This window comes from Mesocricetus auratus, unplaced genomic scaffold (genome assembly GCF_017639785.1).
Source record: "Mesocricetus auratus isolate SY011 unplaced genomic scaffold, BCM_Maur_2.0 Super-Scaffold_100007, whole genome shotgun sequence".
Taxonomy (NCBI): domain Eukaryota; kingdom Metazoa; phylum Chordata; class Mammalia; order Rodentia; family Cricetidae; genus Mesocricetus; species Mesocricetus auratus.
Window position 1 is genome coordinate 10,679,787 of NW_024429191.1, and position 22,915 is coordinate 10,702,701.

The 22,915-nt window shown below is 47.4% G+C and overlaps 1 protein-coding gene and 1 long non-coding RNA gene across 2 annotated transcripts in view; one reads left to right on the forward strand and one right to left on the reverse strand.

Annotated features, from left to right (window-relative positions):
- The window catches only part of Rab40c (RAB40C, member RAS oncogene family), a 29,196-nt gene extending 13,615 nt beyond the window's left edge, over positions 1-15,581 (reverse strand). Inside the window, exons 1-2 of the mRNA XM_040748368.1 lie at positions 15,526-15,581; positions 15,239-15,423 (exon numbers count right to left, since the gene is read on the reverse strand). Coding sequence (XP_040604302.1) covers positions 15,239-15,380 — 142 coding nt within the window. The 5' untranslated portion in view covers positions 15,381-15,423; positions 15,526-15,581. The remainder of the gene's footprint in view (positions 1-15,238; positions 15,424-15,525) is intronic.
- Positions 15,244-16,672, forward strand: LOC121141270. Its single transcript, XR_005878136.1, has 2 exons — positions 15,244-15,341; positions 15,497-16,672. It is a non-coding gene; the product is annotated as an uncharacterized LOC121141270 (long non-coding RNA).
- Positions 16,673-22,915: the final 6,243 nt, after the last annotated feature.

Below are 22,915 nucleotides of genomic sequence, written 5' to 3' on the forward strand. Positions count from 1 at the left end.
TAGCTGACTTGAATTTGCAGCTATCCTCCTGCTTCTGACTCCTCTCCCATAATATAAGGAAGAGGATTTGCATGCACAGCAGCAGGGCTGACAGCTGGGCAGGTCACAGTGATCCTGTACCATTTCCCCACTTTTCCCTAAGCTTCTCTGGTAGAAGTTCAATGCTGGCAACTGCAGCTTCCAAGATAAGCTTGTGGGAACACCACTGCAGTGATCTTTATTTATTTATTTACTTTTTTTTTTCAAGACAGGGTTTCTTTGTTTAGCCCTGGCTGTCCTGGAACTCACTTTGTAGACCAGGCTAGCCTTGAACTCAAAGATATCCACCTGCCTCTGCCAAGGCATACACCACCACTGCCCAGCATGATTTTTTATTTTTATTTATTTAGTTTTATTTATTTATTAATTTTGATGCAGGTTCTCACCCTCTAGCTCTGGCTAGACTGGAACTCACTATGTAGACCAGGCAGTGCTTGAACTCTAGAGATCTTTCACAGCGCTTGCCTCTACTTCCCAAGTGCTGGGATTAAAGGTGTGCATCACCACACTTTGTACTGATTTTTGATTGGCCTCTCTGAGAGCCAATCAGCAGGGTCTACAGCACAGCCTCAACTATGACTTAGACTCCCCAATCCTAGTTCCGAGGAAAGCAGCTGCCTGACTACTAAGCTACCCCTAGATGGTGCTGTGGCCCTAGGCCTGCCAAGAGAGCAGTAGCTGCAAGAGAACAGTGGATACCTGGGAAGAGACTACAAAGAGACCATTGTTAGACCTATCAGCAACATAAAGAACTATGCTGATAGACCTGTCACTGTTCTCAGCTGGGTTCTGAAGTGGTCTCTGCCACTGACCCAGCTGACTGTGACACTGAAAGGCTCCCCAAGCCAACATACCTACCTGCTTTTCAGAATGAAACACATTTGCATCATTCTAGCAGTAGGCCTAGAGGAACCCCAGCACCAGGAGGGCCTGGAACACTTCTAACATGAAGACACTTTGCAACTCTGGGAACCAGGTCAAGCATCTCAAGAGAGGAGCTGACCCAGGGGTGGGGGGACCAAGGGCCTGCTCTCTAGTGACTGCTCCATATACACCTAGCTGTTCTGCGCTCACCCAGGAGACATGGGACAGTCAGCAGTCAGCCAGTGAGCCAACCTCTCCCCCATCAGGCTTTCAACGTTCAGCAGCTTTTTAAATGATGGAGTCCAGGGTCGAGCTCAGCAGTAAAACATATGATTTGCATACATACACAAGGGCCTGGGTTCACGTCCTAACACAGAGTGGGAATTTTAGTCAAAATAAATCAATCAATAATCTGGTTGTGGTGATACACCCCTTTAATCTGGAGGCAGAAGTAGGCAGATCTCTGAGTTTGTAGCCACTCTGCTCTATATCATTCCAGAACAATCAGGACTACAGAGACAGACCCTGCCTCAAAAAAAAAATAAGTAAAAATAAAAATAGGCAGTAAAGGATGCTAGCACACCTTTAATCCCAGCACTGGAAAGGCAGAGGTAGGCAGATCTCTGTGAGTTGTGACCTGGTCTACAGAGTGAGTTCCAGGACAGCTGAGGCTACACAAAGAAATTCTGTCTCAAAAAGAAAAAAAAAAGAAAGAAAGAAAGAAAGAAAGAAAGAAAAGGCAAAGTTTAGGTACTGCATAACTACCAGTGAATGTTCATTACATGCACCCACTGAGCTAGACTTTTCAGCTCTCCTGCCAGGAAGCATAGGTGCTGCTTGGTAGACCTGTGGCTTGAGGAGGTCGCAGGGTCAGAGGCAGGTGGCTCTGCATCAGTATCCTTTAGCCCCCCCCCCATACAAAATCAGGAAAGTGATAGCTCTCCTATCCTGGAAAGCATCTCTCTCTAGACTTCTAGTCTTCTAGCCTGGCTGAGCCCAAGGCTATTCAAGAACTCAGCCTCCCCTGAGCTTCCTCCAGATTCTGGCTCTTTCTCCCCAGCAGAACTGGGTGATTTTAATGTCTTAGCTCCCAGTTCAGTGAGGAGGACCTCACTACTCCCACTGCTCATCACACAGCTCTGAAAGGGCTCCACACTAAGCAACCATAGAAGCATAGTCCAGCAGAAGTGGATGCTTGGGGGTCTAATGACAGTTCACATTAAAGTGCTATGCCAAGATTACCAGGGAAGGAGCCCCTGGCTTGGAAATGTTCTAAAAGGAGCAATTATCCAAGGCTTGAGGGAAGTAGGCTCTGGGAAGGAGGGGGCACAGAGGTGGAGGAGTGTGGGGGAAGAGGCAGAGCAGTGACCTGGAATGGGGCCTGAACCAGACACAAGAGAGACAGTAGGCGTGTGGGGCACAGGCTGGCAGGGCCACTGGCAAGCTTGAGTCTGAATGTCACTGTAAGGGGATTGGTGAGTGTCAGGAGGACGCCAATTTATGCTAATACTTTCAGCACCATTCATTTTCCCTTCTGTTTAAGAATATTTTTCTTTTTAATGAGCTAAGACAACACACCTTAATTCAAGACACACAACCCAAAGGAGGACCAGCTGCCCTCTCAGGCCCCAGATCATCTGTGCTAAGGTTTCTCTAAGAGGTCTGTTGACCCACTGGATCTGAAAGCTTCACCTAACCGTTTGGCTCTGTTCTCATAGCCAAAGCACTGCTCCTTTGACAGACATGAACAAAATCTTTTTATTTATTTTTGGTTTTTACGAGACAGGGTTTCTCTGTATTGTTTTGGAGGCTGTCCTGGAACTCTGTAGACCAGGCTGGCCTCGAAATCACAGAGATCCAACTGCCTCTGCCTCCCGAGTGCTGGGATTAAAGGTGTGTGCCACCAAAGCCCGGCTAGACATGAACACAATCTTTAAGTAAATGTGCATTGCTGTTTTGCCTGCATGTATATCTGTATAAAGGTATCAGATCCCTGAGAATTGGAGTTACAGACAGTTCTGAGTTGCCATGTGAGTGCTGCAAATTGAACTCTGAACCGTTGGAAGAGCAGCCAGTGAACCACTGAACCATTTCTCCAGTCCCCTGAACACAAATTTTAACCTCATGAGATACGTACCAAACAGGGAAACTAACGCAAGGAGGGTTATAACACTTGTTTCACTCATGAGAATAAAACCACTAGCCAAGGTCCATAAGAAATCTATGTTTTTAAGTTTATATGAGGCCAAATCTCACAAAAGCTACCCTTGACCCCTGCTGTAACTCCCAACTTTTTCCTCTAACCTCTCTCAGAGTGTTTTCTCTACTTGGGGATTGGAATGGCCTCCATCCTTGGTGTTGGGTGCTGCCTTCATCTGTTTGCCTTGCTCCAAATGCTCAGATCCTGTCCTTCCTGACCCATGTTGGCCAGAGGGACCACTAAGATAACTGTACAGGTTTCTCATTTCTCCCATCAGTCTGCTTTTATATTCTATTTTCTGGGAGAGTACGTTACTTCTGTTTTCCATCCTTTTTTAATGATATTCATTAGTCTGTAATTTCTACAGGTTCTTTGGGGTCTGGATATCCCACAGCAGGGCAGGAACCTGGGTCTTTGTTCTCAGAGGTGTGGTGAGATGTCTGGAGCTCTCTGGTGTTCCCAGAGTTCTTTTCTATACACTTTAACAAGTTTGCTTGTCCCTTTGTTCCCTACAAAAGGCCCTGAGGAGCTGCAGAAGTTGCAGAAGGCTCTGTGACTCTGGCTTGAGAACCAGGACTCATGGAACTGCTGCTATACTGTGGGTGTCTCAGAACTTCTCTTCAACTGACAGTTGTGCAGGGAAGACAAGACGCTTGCTTTGAGATCCTGTCTGCCAGTGCTGGAGCCAGGTGGTGCCAAGTTCCCCCATTTAGAACGGACTTGGGCTAAGAGGACTCTGTTATTAGTTCCTTGCTTCTCTCTACCCTCATGCACCCGGTGGTGTCTGGTGTGCATGGCTCTATTCTCTAGAGAATAAGCCTCCTGTGTTTCCTGGTAGAGTGGGACTTTGACATGCCAGCCTCTGGGCACCTACTGAATTCAGCAGAATCCTTGTGACCACCCCCCTCACTCAGCTATCCTGCCTCCTAAACCAACAGTCTCTCATCTTACACATTTATGTTTAATTTTTTTCATTTATTAATTGTGTACATATGAGGGGCGAGGACATGAACATGTCACAGCACACATATGGAGGTCAGAAGGGGAATCAGTTTTCTCCTATCATGTGGTTCTTTTTTTTGTATTTTTTTATGTATTTAAGTTAAGAACAAGCTTGTTTCATATGTCAATCCCAGCTCCCTCTCCCTCCCCTCCTCCCCCCCAGGTCCCCCAGTCCCCCACCCAATCTCCACTCCATGGTGGATCTCCATGGTGGTACACACCTTTAGTCCCAGTACTTAGGAGGCAGAGGCAGGCAGATCTCTGAGTTCAAGGCTAGCCTGGTCTCCATGATGGATCTCCTGAGTGCTGGAATTAAAGGCATGTACCTCCTTTAAGCTGTTCTGACTTTTTAAGGTTTATGTTATCTGTATAAGTATTTTTGCATGCATGCATGTCTGTGTATCAGGTTTGTGCAGTGTCTGTTGAGGTCAGAAAAATGTTGGATCTTCTGAAGATCCAACCATCCGTAATGAGATCTGGTGCCCTCTTCTGGCCTGCAGACATACATGGAGGCAGGATGTTGTATTCATAATAAATAAATAAATCTTTAAAAAAGAAGTTTAAAAACAAAACCAAACAAACAAACAAAAAAAAACATTTGCCTGGTGGTGGCGATGACACACACCTATAATCCCAGCACTGGGGAGGCAAAAGTGGGCAGATCTCTGTGAGTTCGAGGCCAGCCTGGTCTTCAAAGACAGTTCCAGGATGTTACAAAGAGAAACCCTGTCTCAAAACAAAACAAAACAAAACAAAACAAAACAAAGAACTTTCAAAGGTTGCATAGTTCACCCTATGAATATAAGCACATGTTCCATTGAGGCATTCAGGCCATTTATTTTTCACTTTTATTTAAAAACAAAAAGTCTTGGTTCCCTCTATTGTAACTAGCATTTATTTCCATAGGACAGAGTCCTAATTACTGGTCAAAGAGAAGGATTTCTGGGATGCTGATACATGGCTGCTCCCTTAGAAGTACACCCACACATCTCGAGCTCTGTGAGTCACCAGCTTTAGTGTCTGACTAGCTTTATGGGTAAACACACCCTTCAGCTGAGTTTAGGGTTCAACCTGTTTCTATCATTTTCCATTATCGTCTCCTCTCTATACACTGTACATGTGGTCCTGAATAGCTGCCCTGGAACAGGGAAGTATTTCCAGTGACCAGACTGTCCTAGCAGCACAGGTCTGAGACGTACTTAGTGTGCATATACTCTGATCTGGTTCCCATAAGTTCTAGGACCTTTTCACTGTGTGTGGGAGCCTGTGTAAGAAAGCTGTGAACTTACTGTGAACTGTGGGTGGGGCAGAATGCAGAATGCTCTTCCTACAAGGTAGCCTTTCCGAAAGATTTGCATAAACTCTGATAAGTGAATGCACTTGAAAGCAAGGACATGAAGGGAATGCCTTGCCATGTCCACATTATCTCTGTGAGAAAGGCAAAGGCCTGGGAGGAATAGTCTTGGCTTTTTTCACATGAGCAAAGATGATAAGACATAACAGCAGGTGCATTCCCTCACTATACTTCTATTTGCTTAACTGAACTATAAATGTCACTTCATGTTTTTTCTCGTTTTATTTATTTTGTTTGTTTGTTTTTGAGACAGGGTTTCTCTGTGTTGCTTTGGAGGTTGTTCAGGAACTAGCTCTTGTAGACCAGGCTGGTCCCGAACTCACAGAGATCTGCCTGCCTCTGCCTCCTGAGTGCTGGGACTAAAGGCATGCGCCACCACCGCCTGGCTTTTTCTTGTTTTAATAATAAAAATGAGAAGTGCTTTGTCTGCACTACTCTTAAACTCAAAAGCCCTGAGCTCCCTGGTCCCCTGTGCAGGTTTTTAGAATATGTCTTTTGATTCTTGCGACTTAGCCTCACTGGCAATGAGGTGGTTAGACCACTGAGTTCTAAACACTTTTGCTACTGAGCAGATTTACTTTTGCTTATTTGCAGCTAATTTAATGCCTTTAATAAAAAGCCTAACCGGGCGTTGGTGGCACACACCTTTAATCCCAGCACTTGGGAGGCAGAGGCAGGTGGATCTCTGTGAGTTTGAGGCCAGCATGATCTAAAAAGTGAGTTCCAGGAAAGTCAGGGCTGTTACAAAGAGAAACCCTGTTTTGAAAAAACAAAACTAAACAAATTAAAAAAAGAAAACCCTGGACTGTTTTCTAGCACAGCTTGCTTGCTCTGTCTCTGTCTCTCTTTTGAGACAGTGTCTCACTTTGTAACCCTAGCTAGTCTGATACTCACTCTACAGACCAGAAATCAGGCTAGCCTCAAAATACCTCTGCTCCCAGACTGCTGGAATTACAGGCATGTGCCAGCTGATTATGATGGTGCAGGTCTTTAATCTCAGTACTTGGGAGGCAGAAGCAGGTGGATCTGAATTCCAGGTTAGTTCTGGACACACAGTGAGACCCTGTCTCAAAATAAAACAAAGCAAAGCAAAGCAAGGCAAGCATCACAAAATCCCAAATACAACCGTAGTGATGTCTCAAGGTTAAGAGCACTGTTGCTCTTTCCAATGGCTGGGCTCAATTGCCAGCACCCATACAGGGCAGTTCACAACCATCTATAACTCCAGTTCTAGGGGATCCAGCACCCTCCTCTGGCCTCCACAGACACTGACTAAACGTGGTGCACAGACATACATGCAGACAAAACACCCATACAAATGAAATAAAAGGTTAAAATTTTTTTTAAATGTTTTTTTTTCTTGGCTGGGCGGTAGTGGCATTAGCTTTTAATCCCAACACTCTGGAGGCAGAAACAGCAAAATCTCTGTGAGTTCAAGGCCAGAGTGAGTGCCAGGACAGGCTCCAAAGCTACACAGAGAAACCCTGTCTCAAAAAAAGAAAGAAAGAAAGAAGGAAAGAAAGCACACCTAGTGAATATATACACATATCATTATGTAACATATGGCTATAGGAAGAAAAATCAAATTTTGTGTTAGGCCTAGTAAACCCAGTACTAGGGAGGCTGAGGTAGAAGGACTACTGTGACTTCAAGGCCAACATAAGCTGTACAATAACTCTAAGGCCAGCCTGGGCTACATAGCAAGACCCTGCCTCTAAAACAACGGTTTTCAATGCCATGAGTTGGTTTTTGCTGTTTGCTTATGTGTGTGGGTGCTGGCACACAAAGGCCAGAAGCACTCGATGCCCAGGGGCTGGAGTAATACGCAGCTGCCTGATGTGAGTGCTGAGGACTGAACTTGGGTCCTTTTCTTGGGATGTGCACTCCTAACTACTGAGTCATTTCTCCAGTCTCATGGCGCTATGTGTTTTAAATGCCAAGCCAGCTCTACATATGGGAACTACTATCTCTAGTCTCTCATGTGAGCAGTGAGCAAATATTTATTAAACAATGGGGATTTTAAAGAAGGCTTCAGCTTCAGCAAAAGGAAGAGAGCCCTGTGAAGACAGTGAAGTGTGAAGGAGAGCAGGCCTTGGGCTTCGTGCTCCCCAAGGGCCTCTTCCCACAGACTTAAGGTCCAGAAATACTGCAGACCTCTGACTGGACTTATAGTCCTTTTGTTCACACAGGCAACACCCTTGGTATTACTCACTTGCTCGTGAACTATGTTTTACTACCTGTGGAATCTTAGATCCCAAAGTCCTTCCAAAAGGCTCAATTAAACAATTTCTTTAAAAAGTGTTTTTTCTTAAACTCAAGATTAGATAGATTTCACCTTGCCATTCCTATGCTTTGTACACACTGCATTTGCTACTATGAATAGTAGTATTTTGTAAGTATTCCCTACTGAATAAGATTCACCTAAGAAAGTAGCATAATAAGCTAGCTGTAGTAGGACATGCCCATAACTCCAGCACTTGGGATAATGAAAACAAGAGGATTTAGAGCTCAAGGCCAAGCTGAGAGGCAGGCAGATCTCTGTGAGTTTGAGGCCAGTCTGGTCTAGAAAGCTACTTCCAGGACAGCTAGGGCTGTTACACAGAGAAAAACCTGTCTTAAAAAACAAAGAGTTAAAAAAAAAAAAAGGCCGGGCGGTGGTGGCACATGCCTTTAATCCCAGCACTCGGGAGGCAGAGGCAGGCGGATCTCTGTGAGTTCCAGGCCGGGCTGGACCGATAGCCTCCAAAACAATACAGAGAAACCCTGTCTCGTAAAAACCAAAAAATAAAACAAAGAGTTCAAGGCCATTCTTACCTATACATGGAGCTTTGAGGCCAGCCTGGGCTATATGAAACCCTGTAAAAGGCATAATGCCTATCCCCATGAAAGAAGAGCCAGGCTCTCTGGAGAAACAGCTAGTTCCAGGCAAAGCAGGGTAAGCATGTACTTAAGGCATCAACTGCACCAAAAGCAAGGGTGATCAGGTACTCAGGACACACCCCAGAACTGCCCAAAGAAGCCCCACAAGCAGGGCACTATGTGAGCACCATCAGGAAGACAGCAGTGAGGCAGGAGATGAGGCAGCAACAGAAGGCTATCACTTCACCACTGAGAAGGTAAAACAACATCGCTGGTATCCAAAATTCCTACAGGGTGGAAATCAGTGGGTACAGGAGACAAAGAATCCAAAATGGACCAGCATTCAATGTCTTTCATCTGTCAGGATCCTATTCTATCTGTTCCCAGAGCTTATGGCCCCTGACAAATGGTATGGTAGATCTCAGCCTGAAAGACTGCTGACTCACACTCCTTGAGCAAAGTGGTGGCATGGGGCGGGGCAGGGCACAGTAGGCAGCCTGGGCAGTGACCTAGCTTTCTCCACTCCTTGAGCAGGGATTTTCTGAACCTAAAGAACAGAGTCTTGGCCAACCTGATAAGTGTCACTGCACCTGCAATCTATTTTGTTTTATTTTGGTTTTTTTTTTTGAGACATGATTTCACTGTGTAGCCTTGACTGTTCTGGAACTTGCTCTGTAGATCAGGCTGGTCTCGAACTCACAGAGATCTGCCTGCCCCTGCCCCTGCCTCTGCCTCTGCCTCTGCCTCTGAAATGCTGGAATTAAAGGTGTGCACCACCACTTCCTGGCTTCCCACAAGTTTAAAGTATCTTGAATCCTGATGCATTTACCCTATTAACTGCCCTCCCATCTAGGTGTCATGCAGATCCGAAAGGTTAACAAACAACACTCTTTTCTAAGGACAATGGAAAGATGCCCACACGCACCAAGTAACACACAACAGTGTGCCTAGGTGAAAGGAACCAGGTCCACTTCAGCGACAGCATCCAACCTAACCTTCCCCACACACGCCACACCTGAGCAGAAACAGCAGCCTGGCCTCTAGGCACACAAACACATGGTTATCACATGGCTTAGCTCTTCCTCCAAGACTGACATTAACTCACTAGCCCAGAACTTCTGGCATTTGGCTGCCTACTCTTTGAAATAGTTCACAAACTATGAAGTTTACCTGTCCCAATCCAGTACTCAGTTCTATGCCCTGCTCTTTTTCAAATGGATATCCCTCTCAGGACAGATGTCCTTTCTCAAAGTTAGTTAAGGGCATGTGTCATCACACAAAGATTTAAGTTTGTACAGTTTGGCTTCAGGATTACCTCCATGGGAGATAAGGGATGATCTGCTTCTTGTGTCATCCAGAGACACAGCATCAACTCTGGTGAACCACAGCCCTTTCTGCAGCTCCCAATGTCCCTGGCACAATACCGATGGCATACATTGGTTACAAAACCCCTCCAGAAACACAGTCCAACTCTCCTCCCTCATTGCCTTCCGGGGGCCTGGCCACTTTGAGTACTTCCCAACTTGCCCACATCACTTCCCACCTGATATTATTTATTTTATTATATTTTTATGTGTATGAGTGTTTTGCCTGCATGCACGTATGTGTACCACCTGCATGCCTGGTGTCCTCAGAGTAGAGTTACAGATGGCTGAACCACCATGTGGGAGCTGGGAATCAAACCTCTGCAAGAACAAGTGTTCTTAACTGCTCAGCCATCATTCCAGCACAACTCCCCCCATTTTTAAATGTCTGGCACTTGGTAGACAGGTGATATTCTGTTACAAATCATCTGGTTGCCCCATTGTCTTCCTGCTCAAGTCTTCCCTTCTCTACCATTCCCATCCTCTCTACTTTCTGAAAGACAAATGTCCACCGATAAATGCTGCATTTGATACTCTGATTCAGCAAAAGAGCCATGCACTGGTGCACACGAGAGTTACCTGTCATTACCAGGCTGGCCGGATGACTAGGATACCTCCTCTACCCCTAATGCTCAAAATCTGAGCTTACCTTATTCATTGCTATAGGACTCATAGGGCCTAGTTTTCCATCAATCCCCTGCCATAGCACAGTCCCCTAGACACAGGTCTTGGCCTAGCCAGCCCCTCTCCACGTGGATGCTCTGCCTCCACCACCTTCTCACTGCTGGCCCCCAACACCAGCTTGTACAATCAGCCTGGCCACCTACCTTCCCTTCCTTCTTGTCATCTTCAGCTTTCTCTCAACCAGCATGCTAAATGCTGAAGACTATTCCCTGTATTCTTAGGTAGCAGAGATGATAATGCTCTGGCCAATGTACAGTTCCGCAGCTTCCTGTTCAATGTGTCCTACTTTCAGGCTGAGTGAGGGCAGCTTCACAGGGATCTAGCAAATTCATACCTTTCCAGTTTCAATCTTCAAAAAAAATAAACAGGAGGCAAAAGGACCTGCCAATGGCTAGTTCCTTCCCTTCATGTTCTTCCCTCCCACTTCTTAACTCACTGATACCGTTTCCTTCCTGAAACGATGTTAAATTTAGATCACTTCCAAGCCACAAACAATCACACTGATGGAAAAGATGGCATTATATATGCAACGTAACAATCCCAAGTGTGACCACACACTATAACCAGAAAGTTGATGGCTTATGCTGTGTACTTGGCATTTGAGCATTTGCTGTGTCATTTGGTCCTGCTTATAATAATGCTAAGGACCAACAAAAAAACAATTAAATATTTTAGTAAGGTGTGATAATCTTAGCACTCAAGAGACAGAAGTAGGAGGATCACTTCAAGTTCAAGGCCAGCCTGTTCTACACAGTGAGTTCCAGGCCAGGCAAGGCTACATAGAGAGACCCTGTCTGATAAACAATAAAAATTCAATAAAAGCAAACTGTCTCTAATCTGCTCTGCCTTGTACCCAAAATTCCCGGCCTACAGCCGGGTCCACTGTAAGACATTCAGAAATATATGACTGAACAAATGAATGAAGGTTGTGGTAGAGGTGAAAAAAAGGGGCCTGGTTATAACAAAGAAACAGAAGGTAACCTACATGCCTAGGGCAGAATATGAACCAATGCCCAGCGCCAGTGATGGTGTGCACAAACACAATGAGAAGGCCTAGGCTATTCTCAGGCATGGTGGAGGACATTATGCTTTTCTGGGAATGGAACAGGCAAGTCACCACTTGCAGGGCCTGTGACAAATTATAATAGCATGTCAAGAAGTCACAACTCTCAATAAGGATTATGTGGCTTCCCAGATGATTGCTGGGTCAGGTAGGATCTGGGACAGGTCTTCCAAGGTGTGAATCTCAAATAAGAAGTAGTGGCTACCTAGCAACCCCAGGAACAATGAAGGTAAAGAGAGGCAAGCCACAAAGTGCCACTGCTCCACTGTTTGAGGTATGGCCACCTCTCTGTCAATGAAGACTAGAGAAGAGCCAACCAGAAACCCAGTGACCATACCACCCAAGGACAACAGCAGTCTGTGCTCCTCAGAGCCTCATCTGTAAAATGGGAATCATGGTTCTGGTGAAGATTAAATGACAAGCAGAGAGAAACACACTCAGCACCATGCTTGGCACAAACCACACACTGGAGACATTAGCTGTTACACCACAGTGACCGTTCCTATTCCTCCTGGGCATCTAACATAAGAAAGGCAGCCACTCCCCCCATAAGTTACCCCAAAGTATTGACAATAAAATCTAGACCAAAGTGTCCAGCCATGGACAGAGAAGAGAAAGGACTGTGAGGGGTTACAATGTGATCATGTGGACCAGCACCAAGTAATAGTCAGTATAGGGAAGCTGTACACAGGCTGTTCATTCACTCAGAAATACACATTTAGGTCAGGGACAGTGAGTCTGTAATTCTAGCACTAGGGAGGCTGAGGCAGAAGGATAGCAAGTGCAAGACCAGCTTGAGGTATATACCAAGACCCTGTCTCAGAAACAGATGACTAAAAAAGCAAGAGGGGCACAGGCCGTTGGTGGCGCACGCCTTTAATCCCAGCACTCAGGAGGCAGAGGCAGGAGGATCTCTGTGAGTTTGAGACCAAGCCTGGTCTACCAAGTGAGTTCCAGGACAGCCTCCAAAACCACAGAGAAACCCTGTCTCAAAAAAACAAAAATAAATAAATAAATAAAATAAAAATAAAATTCCCCTTGAACCTGTCACTTAGAGAAATGGACTTCAACCCAAATGAAAAGAAACATGGAACTAGGATTGACATAAATGTTGCTGGCCTCTGGGTCACTGACTCTAGCAGGGACCTATGACATAGGCACACATTATCCTAACTCTTTCAGGGTGCATGCATCATCTGATTCCACAGACATATCCATAACCATCAAATTCCAACATTCATGGCAAAACCCAATGCCAGTTTGTCCTGTAATCTGCCTCCTTCCCAATTCCCTGGGCTCAAAGGACAACGGCATCACTCTGCAGCTTTCTTCTATAAACACTAACTCCCAAAGGAACAGAGAAATTAAACAACACCCATGGACTCATTAACAGATGTGGATCTTTCATGCTATGAGCATATAAATCACAATGGATTTTTCTGAAGGACCTTACACTTAGCAATCTTTGTCGGAGCTAGAGCAAGATGTAATTGTCTTAACTGAGGATATTCAAACCCACAACGTGAACAAGGACAGTCTTGTGTGTTGTAGCAATAATGTTTCCTGGGCTCAAGGGTGAATACCCAGCTGGTTGACTTGAGGCCAACACGGGCCTATCATTCCAGGGCCACACATCAGAACCAGAGGCAAATCCATCCATCTATATGCAAGTATTTATATCACCAGACCTGGGGGCTCCTGCAGATGCTAAACATGTGGCCACAGTAGCACACTGTCACTGTTTCAGGTGCCAGTGCTAATTAAAAAAAAAAAAAAAAGCTGTTTTGATGACTCACTTGTTTGTGAAGTCAGAGAGAGCTGATGTTCACACCTGAGGAACAAGCTAGACAAGACTAAGACAGGTAAATAACCCAGCTGTGATTAAGACAGGGGCCAATGTGGAGCAGCAGGCCCGTTTCCAGGTGGGGATCACTCTGCAGATAATCAGAGGAATCCTACACCTTGAAAAAAACCTAAAGCTTAAACTACATCTGTGTGAGGGTGTCATACCTAGGAGCTGCAGACAGTTGTGAGCTGCCATTGAGTGCTGCTGAACCCTCTCTCCAGCTCCCAAATTGAAGGGGTGTTTGGTTTGGTTTGGCTTTTGGGGTTCTTGCTTTTTTTGTTTTTGTTTTTTGAGACAGAGTTTCTTTGTGTAGCCTTGGCTATCCTGGAACTCACTTTGTAGACCAGGCTGGCCTTGAAACCAGAGATCCCTCTGCTGCTGCCTGCCAATGACTGAGATTAAATGTGTGTGCCACTACCACCCAGTCTGAAGATTTTTAGTAATGACGAGGAAAATGAAATATTCTCCTATCCTCTAAAAGAAGTCCAGCTCTTTCAAACAGCAAACACATTGTGCTCAATCTTCAAAACCAACTATTTTATTGCTTCTAAACGTCTCTTCTATGAGGCCCAAGTGTTCTCAGATCCACCAACTTCACTCAGTAAAGAACGCACCCCAGATCAGTGACCCAAAGCTCCAACCACAAAGACCTGATGCTTGTGCTGTATGCATTTCAACCCGACACAAGAAACACGCTGCTACAGCTGAGGCACGCTTTCCCCCTCTGCTCCAGACTGCAGGGTAAAGGCATTTGGTGAATGGCACCCTGGGATAAGGTGCCCACAGGCAGTCTCGCACCTCTGTACTTTTTATGTGCTATGGGCCCCACTTCGGTTAGCATGTCACAGGAAATATGGCAATACACAGTTAACAGAGGAGATGAGGAAAGATGGTCCAACTGGAGGTTGTCTGTACATGCGTGGTTGAAACTGGTGGAGCTGGTCAGATTGGGACAGGGGCCACAAGCTGACTCTCCAAAACACAAGTTAACACTGAGCACTTGCAAAGCCAAGTCCATCCCTTTCCAGACTTCCCTGATGGAAAAACAACCCCAAAGCCTATCTGAGCAGAACTATCACCCTGGGACATCCAGTCAAATCCAGCCAAGGTGGCCTGGCTGGTGCAGAGGTCCCTTCACGTACCCCAGAAAATAAAATCACAGACCTTCCTTTCCTGCACTTGAAGATGTCTACTGTAGACTGATGATGAGAGCAGGGGCTTGGGGAGGAGGGACAGAGAAAAGCAAACACTGCTCAGAAGGAAGGGTCCTCCACTAAGGTCCTGATGGGCATCACCCTTGAAGCCCTAAGTCCAAAGAGCGGGAGATGTACTGCTCACACTCTTAGCTGTTATTTTCAAAACCTCCAGTGCTCGGAACAGCAAGACAGGATTAACAAGACCCCAGAGAACCAGGTAAGGAGGTAGAGAAAAGGGACCCAGGAAGGGAGCAGGAAGGTAAAATGAATCCAGTGATATAAGAAGGAAAGGCCCACTGGACATTAATTCCTCCGGAGTCAGCAGCCTACTCAGGAGCCTGCGATCCAGCCCCACCTTCTGTTAACTACAATTTTACCTTAAATACCTAAATTAAGAGACAGGCTCAGGCAAATGCCAGTGATGCAATCTACCTTGTGTATTTTTTTGTCATGCACCCGGAAGTTAAGAATCACATCGCGGCCGACGTTTTTTCTCCCGGCACAAGGTGCAGTGTCCCTGAGCTCAGGGGCAGTGCGGTGAGTACCCCGTGCGGTATCTGCTACATGGCCCATTCCAAGCCCCAAGGGACTCCAAAGACCTGCCACTGAGTCCTCTTACTAGACGGTCGCCGCCACCCCGGCCCGCGCCCGCTCGCCGACAGCTCTCCAGGGCAGGACTGGAGGGTACCGCAGCGACACGCGCAGAGGCCGCCCGCGCCCGCGCCAGGCCGCTCCGCCCCGCGCGCCCACCGCCAAACCCGGCCTACCGTTACTGTAGGCGTATGGGGACTCGGCTGCGCCGTCCTGAAGGCTCTCCAGGATCTCGCCCTTGCCCACGTCGCTGTCGCCCACCAGCAGGAACTTGAGCAGGTAATCGTAGCTCTTCACTGGGCTGCCCTGGGTGCCCATCCTCCCGCCCGCCGCACCGCGGCCCACGGCGCCGCCGCCAGACCTGTGGGCGAAGGCTGGTGAGCGGCCGTGCGGTCTCCACGCTAAGGCTCTCGCCCGCTGGCCACCGCCCCCAGTGCACCCGACAAGCAGTCGCCAGCTTCACCTGAGCCTTCTAGCCGCTGCCGCCGCCGCCCGCCGCTTCCCGCACAGCACCGCGCAGCCCCGCAACCCCGCCCCCGGATGCGCAGCCGCCATTGGCCACCCTCCGCCGGCCCTCCCCGGGCCATTGGCCTGGCAGACTGGCCGTCACGGTCGCCCCGCCCCCACGTCTCCCCACACACACACACTGCGCCGTCGAGCCCCTGGTCGCCCCGCCCTGCCCACTCGCCACTACTATTGGGCTCCTGCATCCTCTTTCCCACCACCGTTGGTCTATACGCTTGTCCGTCAAGTCAGTCCCGTCCCCGCCGTTTCGTACACAGTGTTGCGGAGGCTGGCTATTCCCCGCCTCCTCACTGTGGCCATTGGACACTTCCCCCTGTCCGTCCGAACCTACTGCCCTACTGCTTCCGGCAGACTGCCTCAGAGCCATCACAGCCCTGTTCACGGATCTGCAACACCCTGGCCTCCCGCCCCCTCGTCATCCCTATTGGCTACTGCTGCTAAGGCATTTGTGCCATGCCCCATCAATCATAACCTTTTAGGTCCGTCCCTTTCCTAATTCTCGCCAATCAAGAGTCAAACATTGCACAAATCTACCCCTCCCCTTTCATGGACAAGCAGCAGGATAGCGACAACTCCAGCCTTAGGCGACATGACTGAGCTCGGGTGGGCCAGACTATCTATCAGGCGGCGGTGGATACTCTCACAGAGACCCCGAAGGGAAGAAACGCGACCTGAATGTACAATCTCGGACTCGCTTTCCCCGGGGGCAGGGCGGGGGCAGCCAATTAGCGATCTACGCGGCGGGGGCGAGGTTCCCTCCCAGGTAGGCGGTTCTAGGAGGCGGGACTTCCTCCTGGCTGTGGAGTGGGCCGAGCCACTGCCGAGAGTTTAGGCTCACCAATGACTGCTCAAATCCGCTTCAGAGCTGCTCTTCCAGGGATTCTTTCTTGTGTGGACATCCCTCTCAGTGGGGATCCTGGAGGCGTGAACCAGCGACGGACAGCGCTGACCCGGCGGATTCCAGGGTGGGCAACGCGTCGCAGGTGCACTCTGTCGGCCAGCTCCAAGAACGCTTCATGAATGCGTTCACAAACCCATGTAATCAATTTCAAGAAATTGAAAAAGTAAACACAATTTGGGACCAATGCGCTTGCGATGTCATCCTTAAGATATGAGTTCACTCTCCTGTGGCTTTCCATCTGTAATCCCCCCAGCACAGACACACACACCCCCGCACCCCTCACCTCGGCTCCTCATGTAAGAAAGGAAGTAAAGACAGAATTTGTCCAGAAGTTCGAGGACTAGCTGTTCTGGAATAAGCAGCAAGCGATGGAACAGGAGAAACCCTGTCTTAACAAGGTGGAATGCCTGAACTGACTTCTGAACATTGTCCCCTGACCTCCACACACCATAGTAACGTGTGCTGTAGTCACACACATACACTGTACCTTGGAATAGTTTTTACCTATCTGTGCAGACTTCCTAAGCATACAGTCAGATGACAGATAAAATGAGGGGCTGGGTAGGGACCTGGCTCAGCAGTTCACGGCACTTGTCGCTGGTTCCAGTTCCCAACACCAGCACGGACATGATGACTTAGAACCAACCGTGTGAAACTCTGGTTTCAGGGGATCCTACACCTTCTGACCTCCACAGGCACCAAGCACACATGTGATCATTAGACACACGTAACAGGCAAAGCACCCTTTTTGTTTGTTTGTTTTTCAAGACAAGGTTTCTCTGTGGCTTTGGAGGCTGTCCTGGAACTAACTCTTGTAGACCAGGCTGGTCTCAAACTCACAGAGATCCGCCTGCCTCTGCCTCCCGAGTGCTGGGACTAAAGGTGTGGGCCACCAACGCCCGGCCACAGCACACTTCTGTACCAGGCTTTTTCTTTAGGGTCATCAACCAGCTTCCAAATCATGACACAGTGACTTGCGAGTTTAAAATGCTTGGCCTAGCTTAGGTATGTTTCTGGCTAGCTCTCTTAACTTGAATTAACCTATTTCTTTTTATCTACTTTTGCCATGGGGCTTATTATCTTTCATCTCTTACTTTCACTGCTTCTCTGCCTGGCTTCTTGCCTTAGATGTTTCTCTTGTTCCCTCCCTCTCTTGTTCTTCTTTCCAGCTTAGATTTCTCATATTTATTTTCTCTGCCTGGAAACCCAGCCTATCCCTCTCCTGCCTACCTATTGGCCATTGAGTTCTTTATTAGACCAGTCAGGTGCCTTATGTAGGCAAAGTGAAACAGCAATACATCTTTACATAATTAAACAAATGCAGCAGAAACAAGTGCAACACATCTTTGCCTAGTTAAAATACTATTCCACAACACCTGTCACATAAAATAGCGCCCCCCCCTTTTTTGGTTTCTTTGTGTAACAGCTTTGGCTGCCCTGGAACTTGATTTGTAGATCAGGCTAGCCTCAAACTCACAGACATCCAACTGCTTCTGCCTCCTTAAGCACAGGGATTAAAGGCATGTGCCACTGCTGCCTGGCTAATAAATTAAAAAAAAAAAAAGGAATTTTGGCCAAGGGTGATGGCCAAGCCGTTTCATACCAGCATTCATGAGTCAGAGGCAGATGGATCTCTGTGAGTATGAGGTCAACCTAGCCTACAGAGTTCAAGGTCAGCCAAGGAAACTGTTTTTTACAAAAGATAATAAGATCTGGGTAGTGGTGGCGCACGCCTTTAATCCCAGCACTCCAAAAGCAGAGGCAGGCAGATCTCTGTGAGTTTAAGGCCAGCCTGGTCTACAATGTGAGTTTCAGGATAGACAGAGCTATTATACAAAGAAATTCTGTCTTGAAAAACCAAAAAGATAAAAAATAAAAGATAATAAGCTGCTATTGATGGCATAAGTTTATAATAATGGATGTTTGGGAAGTTGAGACAGGAGGCCAAAAGAGAAGTTGCCATCCAAGCTGGCTCAGATGCTGCCCCTGGAACTCAGGTGCTGTTTCTTCATATGACCACTGAACAGTCAACACTTTCTGAAACACAAGTCTGTACAGGAAAAGCCAGGTTGCTACCACAGTGATTAGGTGCCAATGGAGTACTGAGCATGTCCACAGCTGACATCTCTTCTGGCTGCTGAGAAGGCAAGGAACAGGACAAGGCAAGAACCTACTCCCTAGCAGGTTAAGTGTCACATACCTATACTCCTTAGTACTCAGGAGGATGAGGCAGGAGGATTGCCATGAGCTCAAGACAAGCTTGGACCACAAAACAAAACCCTAGTTTTAAAGGAAGGTGCTGGAGAGGTGGCTGAGCTGTTAAGAATGGTTGCTGGCTGCTCTTCCAGAGAACACAGCAATTCCCAGCACCCACATGGTAGCTTACAACTTAACTGTAGTTCTAGGGGATCCAACACCCCTCATACAGACATACATGCAGGTGAAACACCAATGTATATTAAAAAAATTATTTTTTAAATGGTTGCTGGCCATTTGGTGGTGGTGCACGCCTTTAGTCCCAGCACTTGGGAGGCAGAGGTAGGTGGAACTCTGTGAGTTCGAGACCAGCCTGGTCCACAAGAGCTAGTTCCAGGACAGCCTCCAGAGCCACAGAGAAACCCTGTCTTGAAAAACCAAAAGAAAAAAACAATGGTTGTTGAACTTGTGCAGGCCTGGAGTTTGGTTCCCAGTACTATACCCCAAAGCTCACAGCCACCCTTAACTCCATTGTCAGGTGATCCAATGCCCACTCTGCCCATCTTGGGCACCCACACTCACATGCACATACACTCACACACATGTACATGTATAACAGAAATAAACCTTTTTAGACCTTTCTGGGTGAAGCAGAGTTGCCGTGTGCAGCAGTCACAGAACAGCAGGTACAGTTTACAGCAGATCCTGATCTGTGAAAGGATGAGCACCAGGAAAAGCCAGGGCGTCTACCACTCTCACACTGAAAACTCTCTTTAGCTGTGTGAATACTTCGTTGACACTACTTTTGCCATCTCCACTGATTGGTTCTCCCAGATTATACAGAGTGGAGGTCAGTGGACAACCCCCCTAGAGAAGAGCAAAAGGCACAAAGGACTTAATATTATGTAGACTGAATGATCAGTGGATGGAGAGTTGCCAATCTAATGTCAGGTTAGCATCAGGCAGTTACCAAGTCTGTCGATTCTTAAAAAGTAACAGATCAAATGTTCAAAAAGTGAAATTGGAATTCAGTAATTCCAGGTTATATCTCACCAGCAATTTAATAAGTGTGAAGGTCTCCACAAAATAATTAAATCTTATATACACTGTGTGCACGCACGCACGCATGCCAGCCAGGCCTCTGTAGGCCAGGCCTTGAACTTGAGACAGTCCTCCTGCTTCAGCCCCCCAAAGTGTACTGAGGCCCTATCACAAACATATACAGACAAACACAAAAAGAGGATTTTCCTCTTTTCCCCAAGGAATTGCAGGTCCTAGGCCTTGCCTCCAGCAGCAGGTACCCTTCATTCAAGGCACACACTGAGTGACTATCTCCCTGCAAAGTTGAAGACATGGCCTTTATGAGCATCTTGACCCTGTGGACACTGCCACTTAGTTTGACACAATATTCAGGGAAGCTTCTGTGAGGGGGTGATGCCAGGGAAATAGCAACAGAGCTCTCCTTGCCTGCCTTCAGGGACAGACTTTCCTGATACTCTCTTGGTCAGAGTATGAAGGGTGGAGACTCCTGGGTCCAGGAATGCAGAACCACACTGAGGCCTTCCAGCGGGACTATCTTCCAAAGGATCCTGGAAGTTATTACCTGCACCTATTTTTCAGGATGTATATGTCTATATATCCCAGGTGTGGCCATTCACTGGACTCTGGGCCACAGCAGATTAGTAAGAACATCATCCCCTCCACAGGTCAGCAGCAACCCAGAAAGTCCTGACCTTCAGCTGATGAGGAGTTGAAGAGGGAGTCCCTAGAAAGCCAGAACCTACTTATCAGGGAGATACTCCCCTGTAGAGGCCACTGTGCCCAGACTTGAGCCTATGTTCTGATGCCTCTCTCCCCCTGAACTGGCAATAATATTTCAAGGTGTAAGCCTTGAAACAGTGATGCCCATCCATGGGTGCTGAGACTATATGGAAAGGATGGTAGGGAGACATCCAGCCCCTCTTTCCAGAGACTATACACCACAGACAGCCTGTGGCAAGTAAATTCTGGTGTTGATTGACTATATCCACAATTTGTGAAGTGGGACTCATGAGTGGTAAGAATTAGATGAAATCAGGAGGGTGGCTCCCATGGTGGCATTAGTTGCTTTAGTAGTAGAACTGAGCTAACACACTTGCTATCACACTTGTGATACCTGGTACCATGCTGTTTTGAAAAAAAGGCCCACAACCAGATGCTGACTGTGTTCTTGGATTCACAGCCTCCAGATAAGCCAAATGAACCTCTATCCATAAAGCATCTGGTCTCTTGTATTTTGTAATTAGAGCAAACTAAGACAAACTTTCCCACCCTGGGTGGGACCCTGAGTCCTCAGAGAGCTCTGGAAATCATACAAGGGCACAGACCCTGGGCCTTGTAACCACATGCCAAGGAAGCTCAGAAGTACCCACAAAAATTTTAGGTGGGCTGGAAACTGAACTCAGTTGACAAGTTTGTCCAGCATGCATGAAACCTGGACTTGATCTTTAGCACTGCATAAACTGTGTGTTGCATAACTGTAATCTTAACACTCAAGAAGTAGATGCAGGCAGGTCAGCAGTTCAAGGTTCTCCTCAGCTACATAGCCAGCTTGAGACCAGCCTGAGATATACGAGACCTCATTTCAGTTACTCAGAAGTCCTGGTCATAGCCTAGCAGCAAGGAGAGGCCCCACAAGCCTCTCATAGTAGACAGATCCAGACACCTGGATGGACATTATAGTTGGTGAAAAAAGAATGAGAAGGGCAGGTTATTTTTGTGTCCCAAATGTCTGTAGACAAGTTTTCTTTTATTATTATTATTATTTTATTATTGTGTATGCAGTCCTCTGCCTGCATGCCAGTGGAGGGCACCAGATCTCATTCAAGGTGGTTGTGAGCCACCATGTGGTTGCCAGGAATTGAACTCAGGACCTCTGAAAGAACACTCAGTGTTCTTAACCGCTGAGCCATCTCTCCAGCTCCTGTAGACAAGTTTTTAGTTACAAAGGAAGGCAACTTATGATAGCTGACAGCTCCTGGGGAGAGTCACCAGTTTGATAGCACAAGGCACCTGTCTACCAATGTAATGTCCACACAAATAACACAGGCCTTGTTGTTACAAATGCATGAGCTATGTCTGAGAATCTTCAGAAAAACTTCCACAGACAGAGATCTCTGCAAGAGGCAATTCTTGTGGCTCCGATGCCAGTGTTACTTCAGCCAGCTCTGGTGCCAGGTCCTGACTAGTCCTCAGAAGGGCAGATAGCCCAGCACTCTGCTGCACAGAATGACAGCTGCCAGGCAAATCTCGTGATGGGGCTGCACAAGAGCCAGCGGGGCTGAGATCAGCACCTTCTCCCGATGGAGTCCAGGAGTGGAGGAGTGAGAACAGGCAGCTAAAGGATGTGTAGGGGTGGCCAAGCAGGGTGGGGAAGGGAAGAAAGCACAGGAAGTGGTAACAACCTGTGTGCAAATGAGCCCCAAAGGGTTACCAAGAAGCCCAGGTCCAAGGCCTCTGCACTTGAACCAAGAGACAGCTATGGGGCCTGCCTAACCCTAACCTCCAGTATTGCAAATGACAGAAGCCACTTTTTTTTTTTTTTTTTTGGTTTTTCGAGACAGGGTTTCTCTGTAGCTTTGAAGGTTGTCCTGGAACTCACTTTGTAGACCAGGCTGGCCTCGAACTCACAGAGATCTGCCTGCCTCTGCCTCCCAAGTGCTGGGATTAAAGGCGTGCACCACCAACGCCCGGCTGACAGAAGCCACTTTTAGCAAGCTCTGGATGGGCCATTTGGCACTTCCCAGCTCTACAGATCCCTTCCCAAACTAGGAAGCAACTGAGGGCTTCCTCTCCAAAACCAGGACAACAGGCCTGCAGGCATCTGAACACTGTAGGTGGTGAGAGTCAGGTCAAGCCAGGCAGTGTTGGTGCACGCCTTCAATCCCAGCATTTAGGAGGCAGAGGCAGGCAGATCTTTGAGTTCAAGGACAGCCCGGGCTACATAGAGAAACCCTGTCAGTCCAGGTCAGTACTCTGTCTTGTATGGAATCCACACACTCAGAGCTCAGAGTAGACCTCCCCCCAATCCTCTCTACCCCTCTTCTCCACCAGACTGTATGCCTGCCCCTGGAACCAGTAAAACTATAGCCAGAAGCCCCGAGGACCTAGGTCTGTTTACCTATCTAAGATGTCTTCAAGGGCTTAGGGCTGCACAGCCACCCAGCAGAGCCATTGTAGAGGCCTTGGGAGG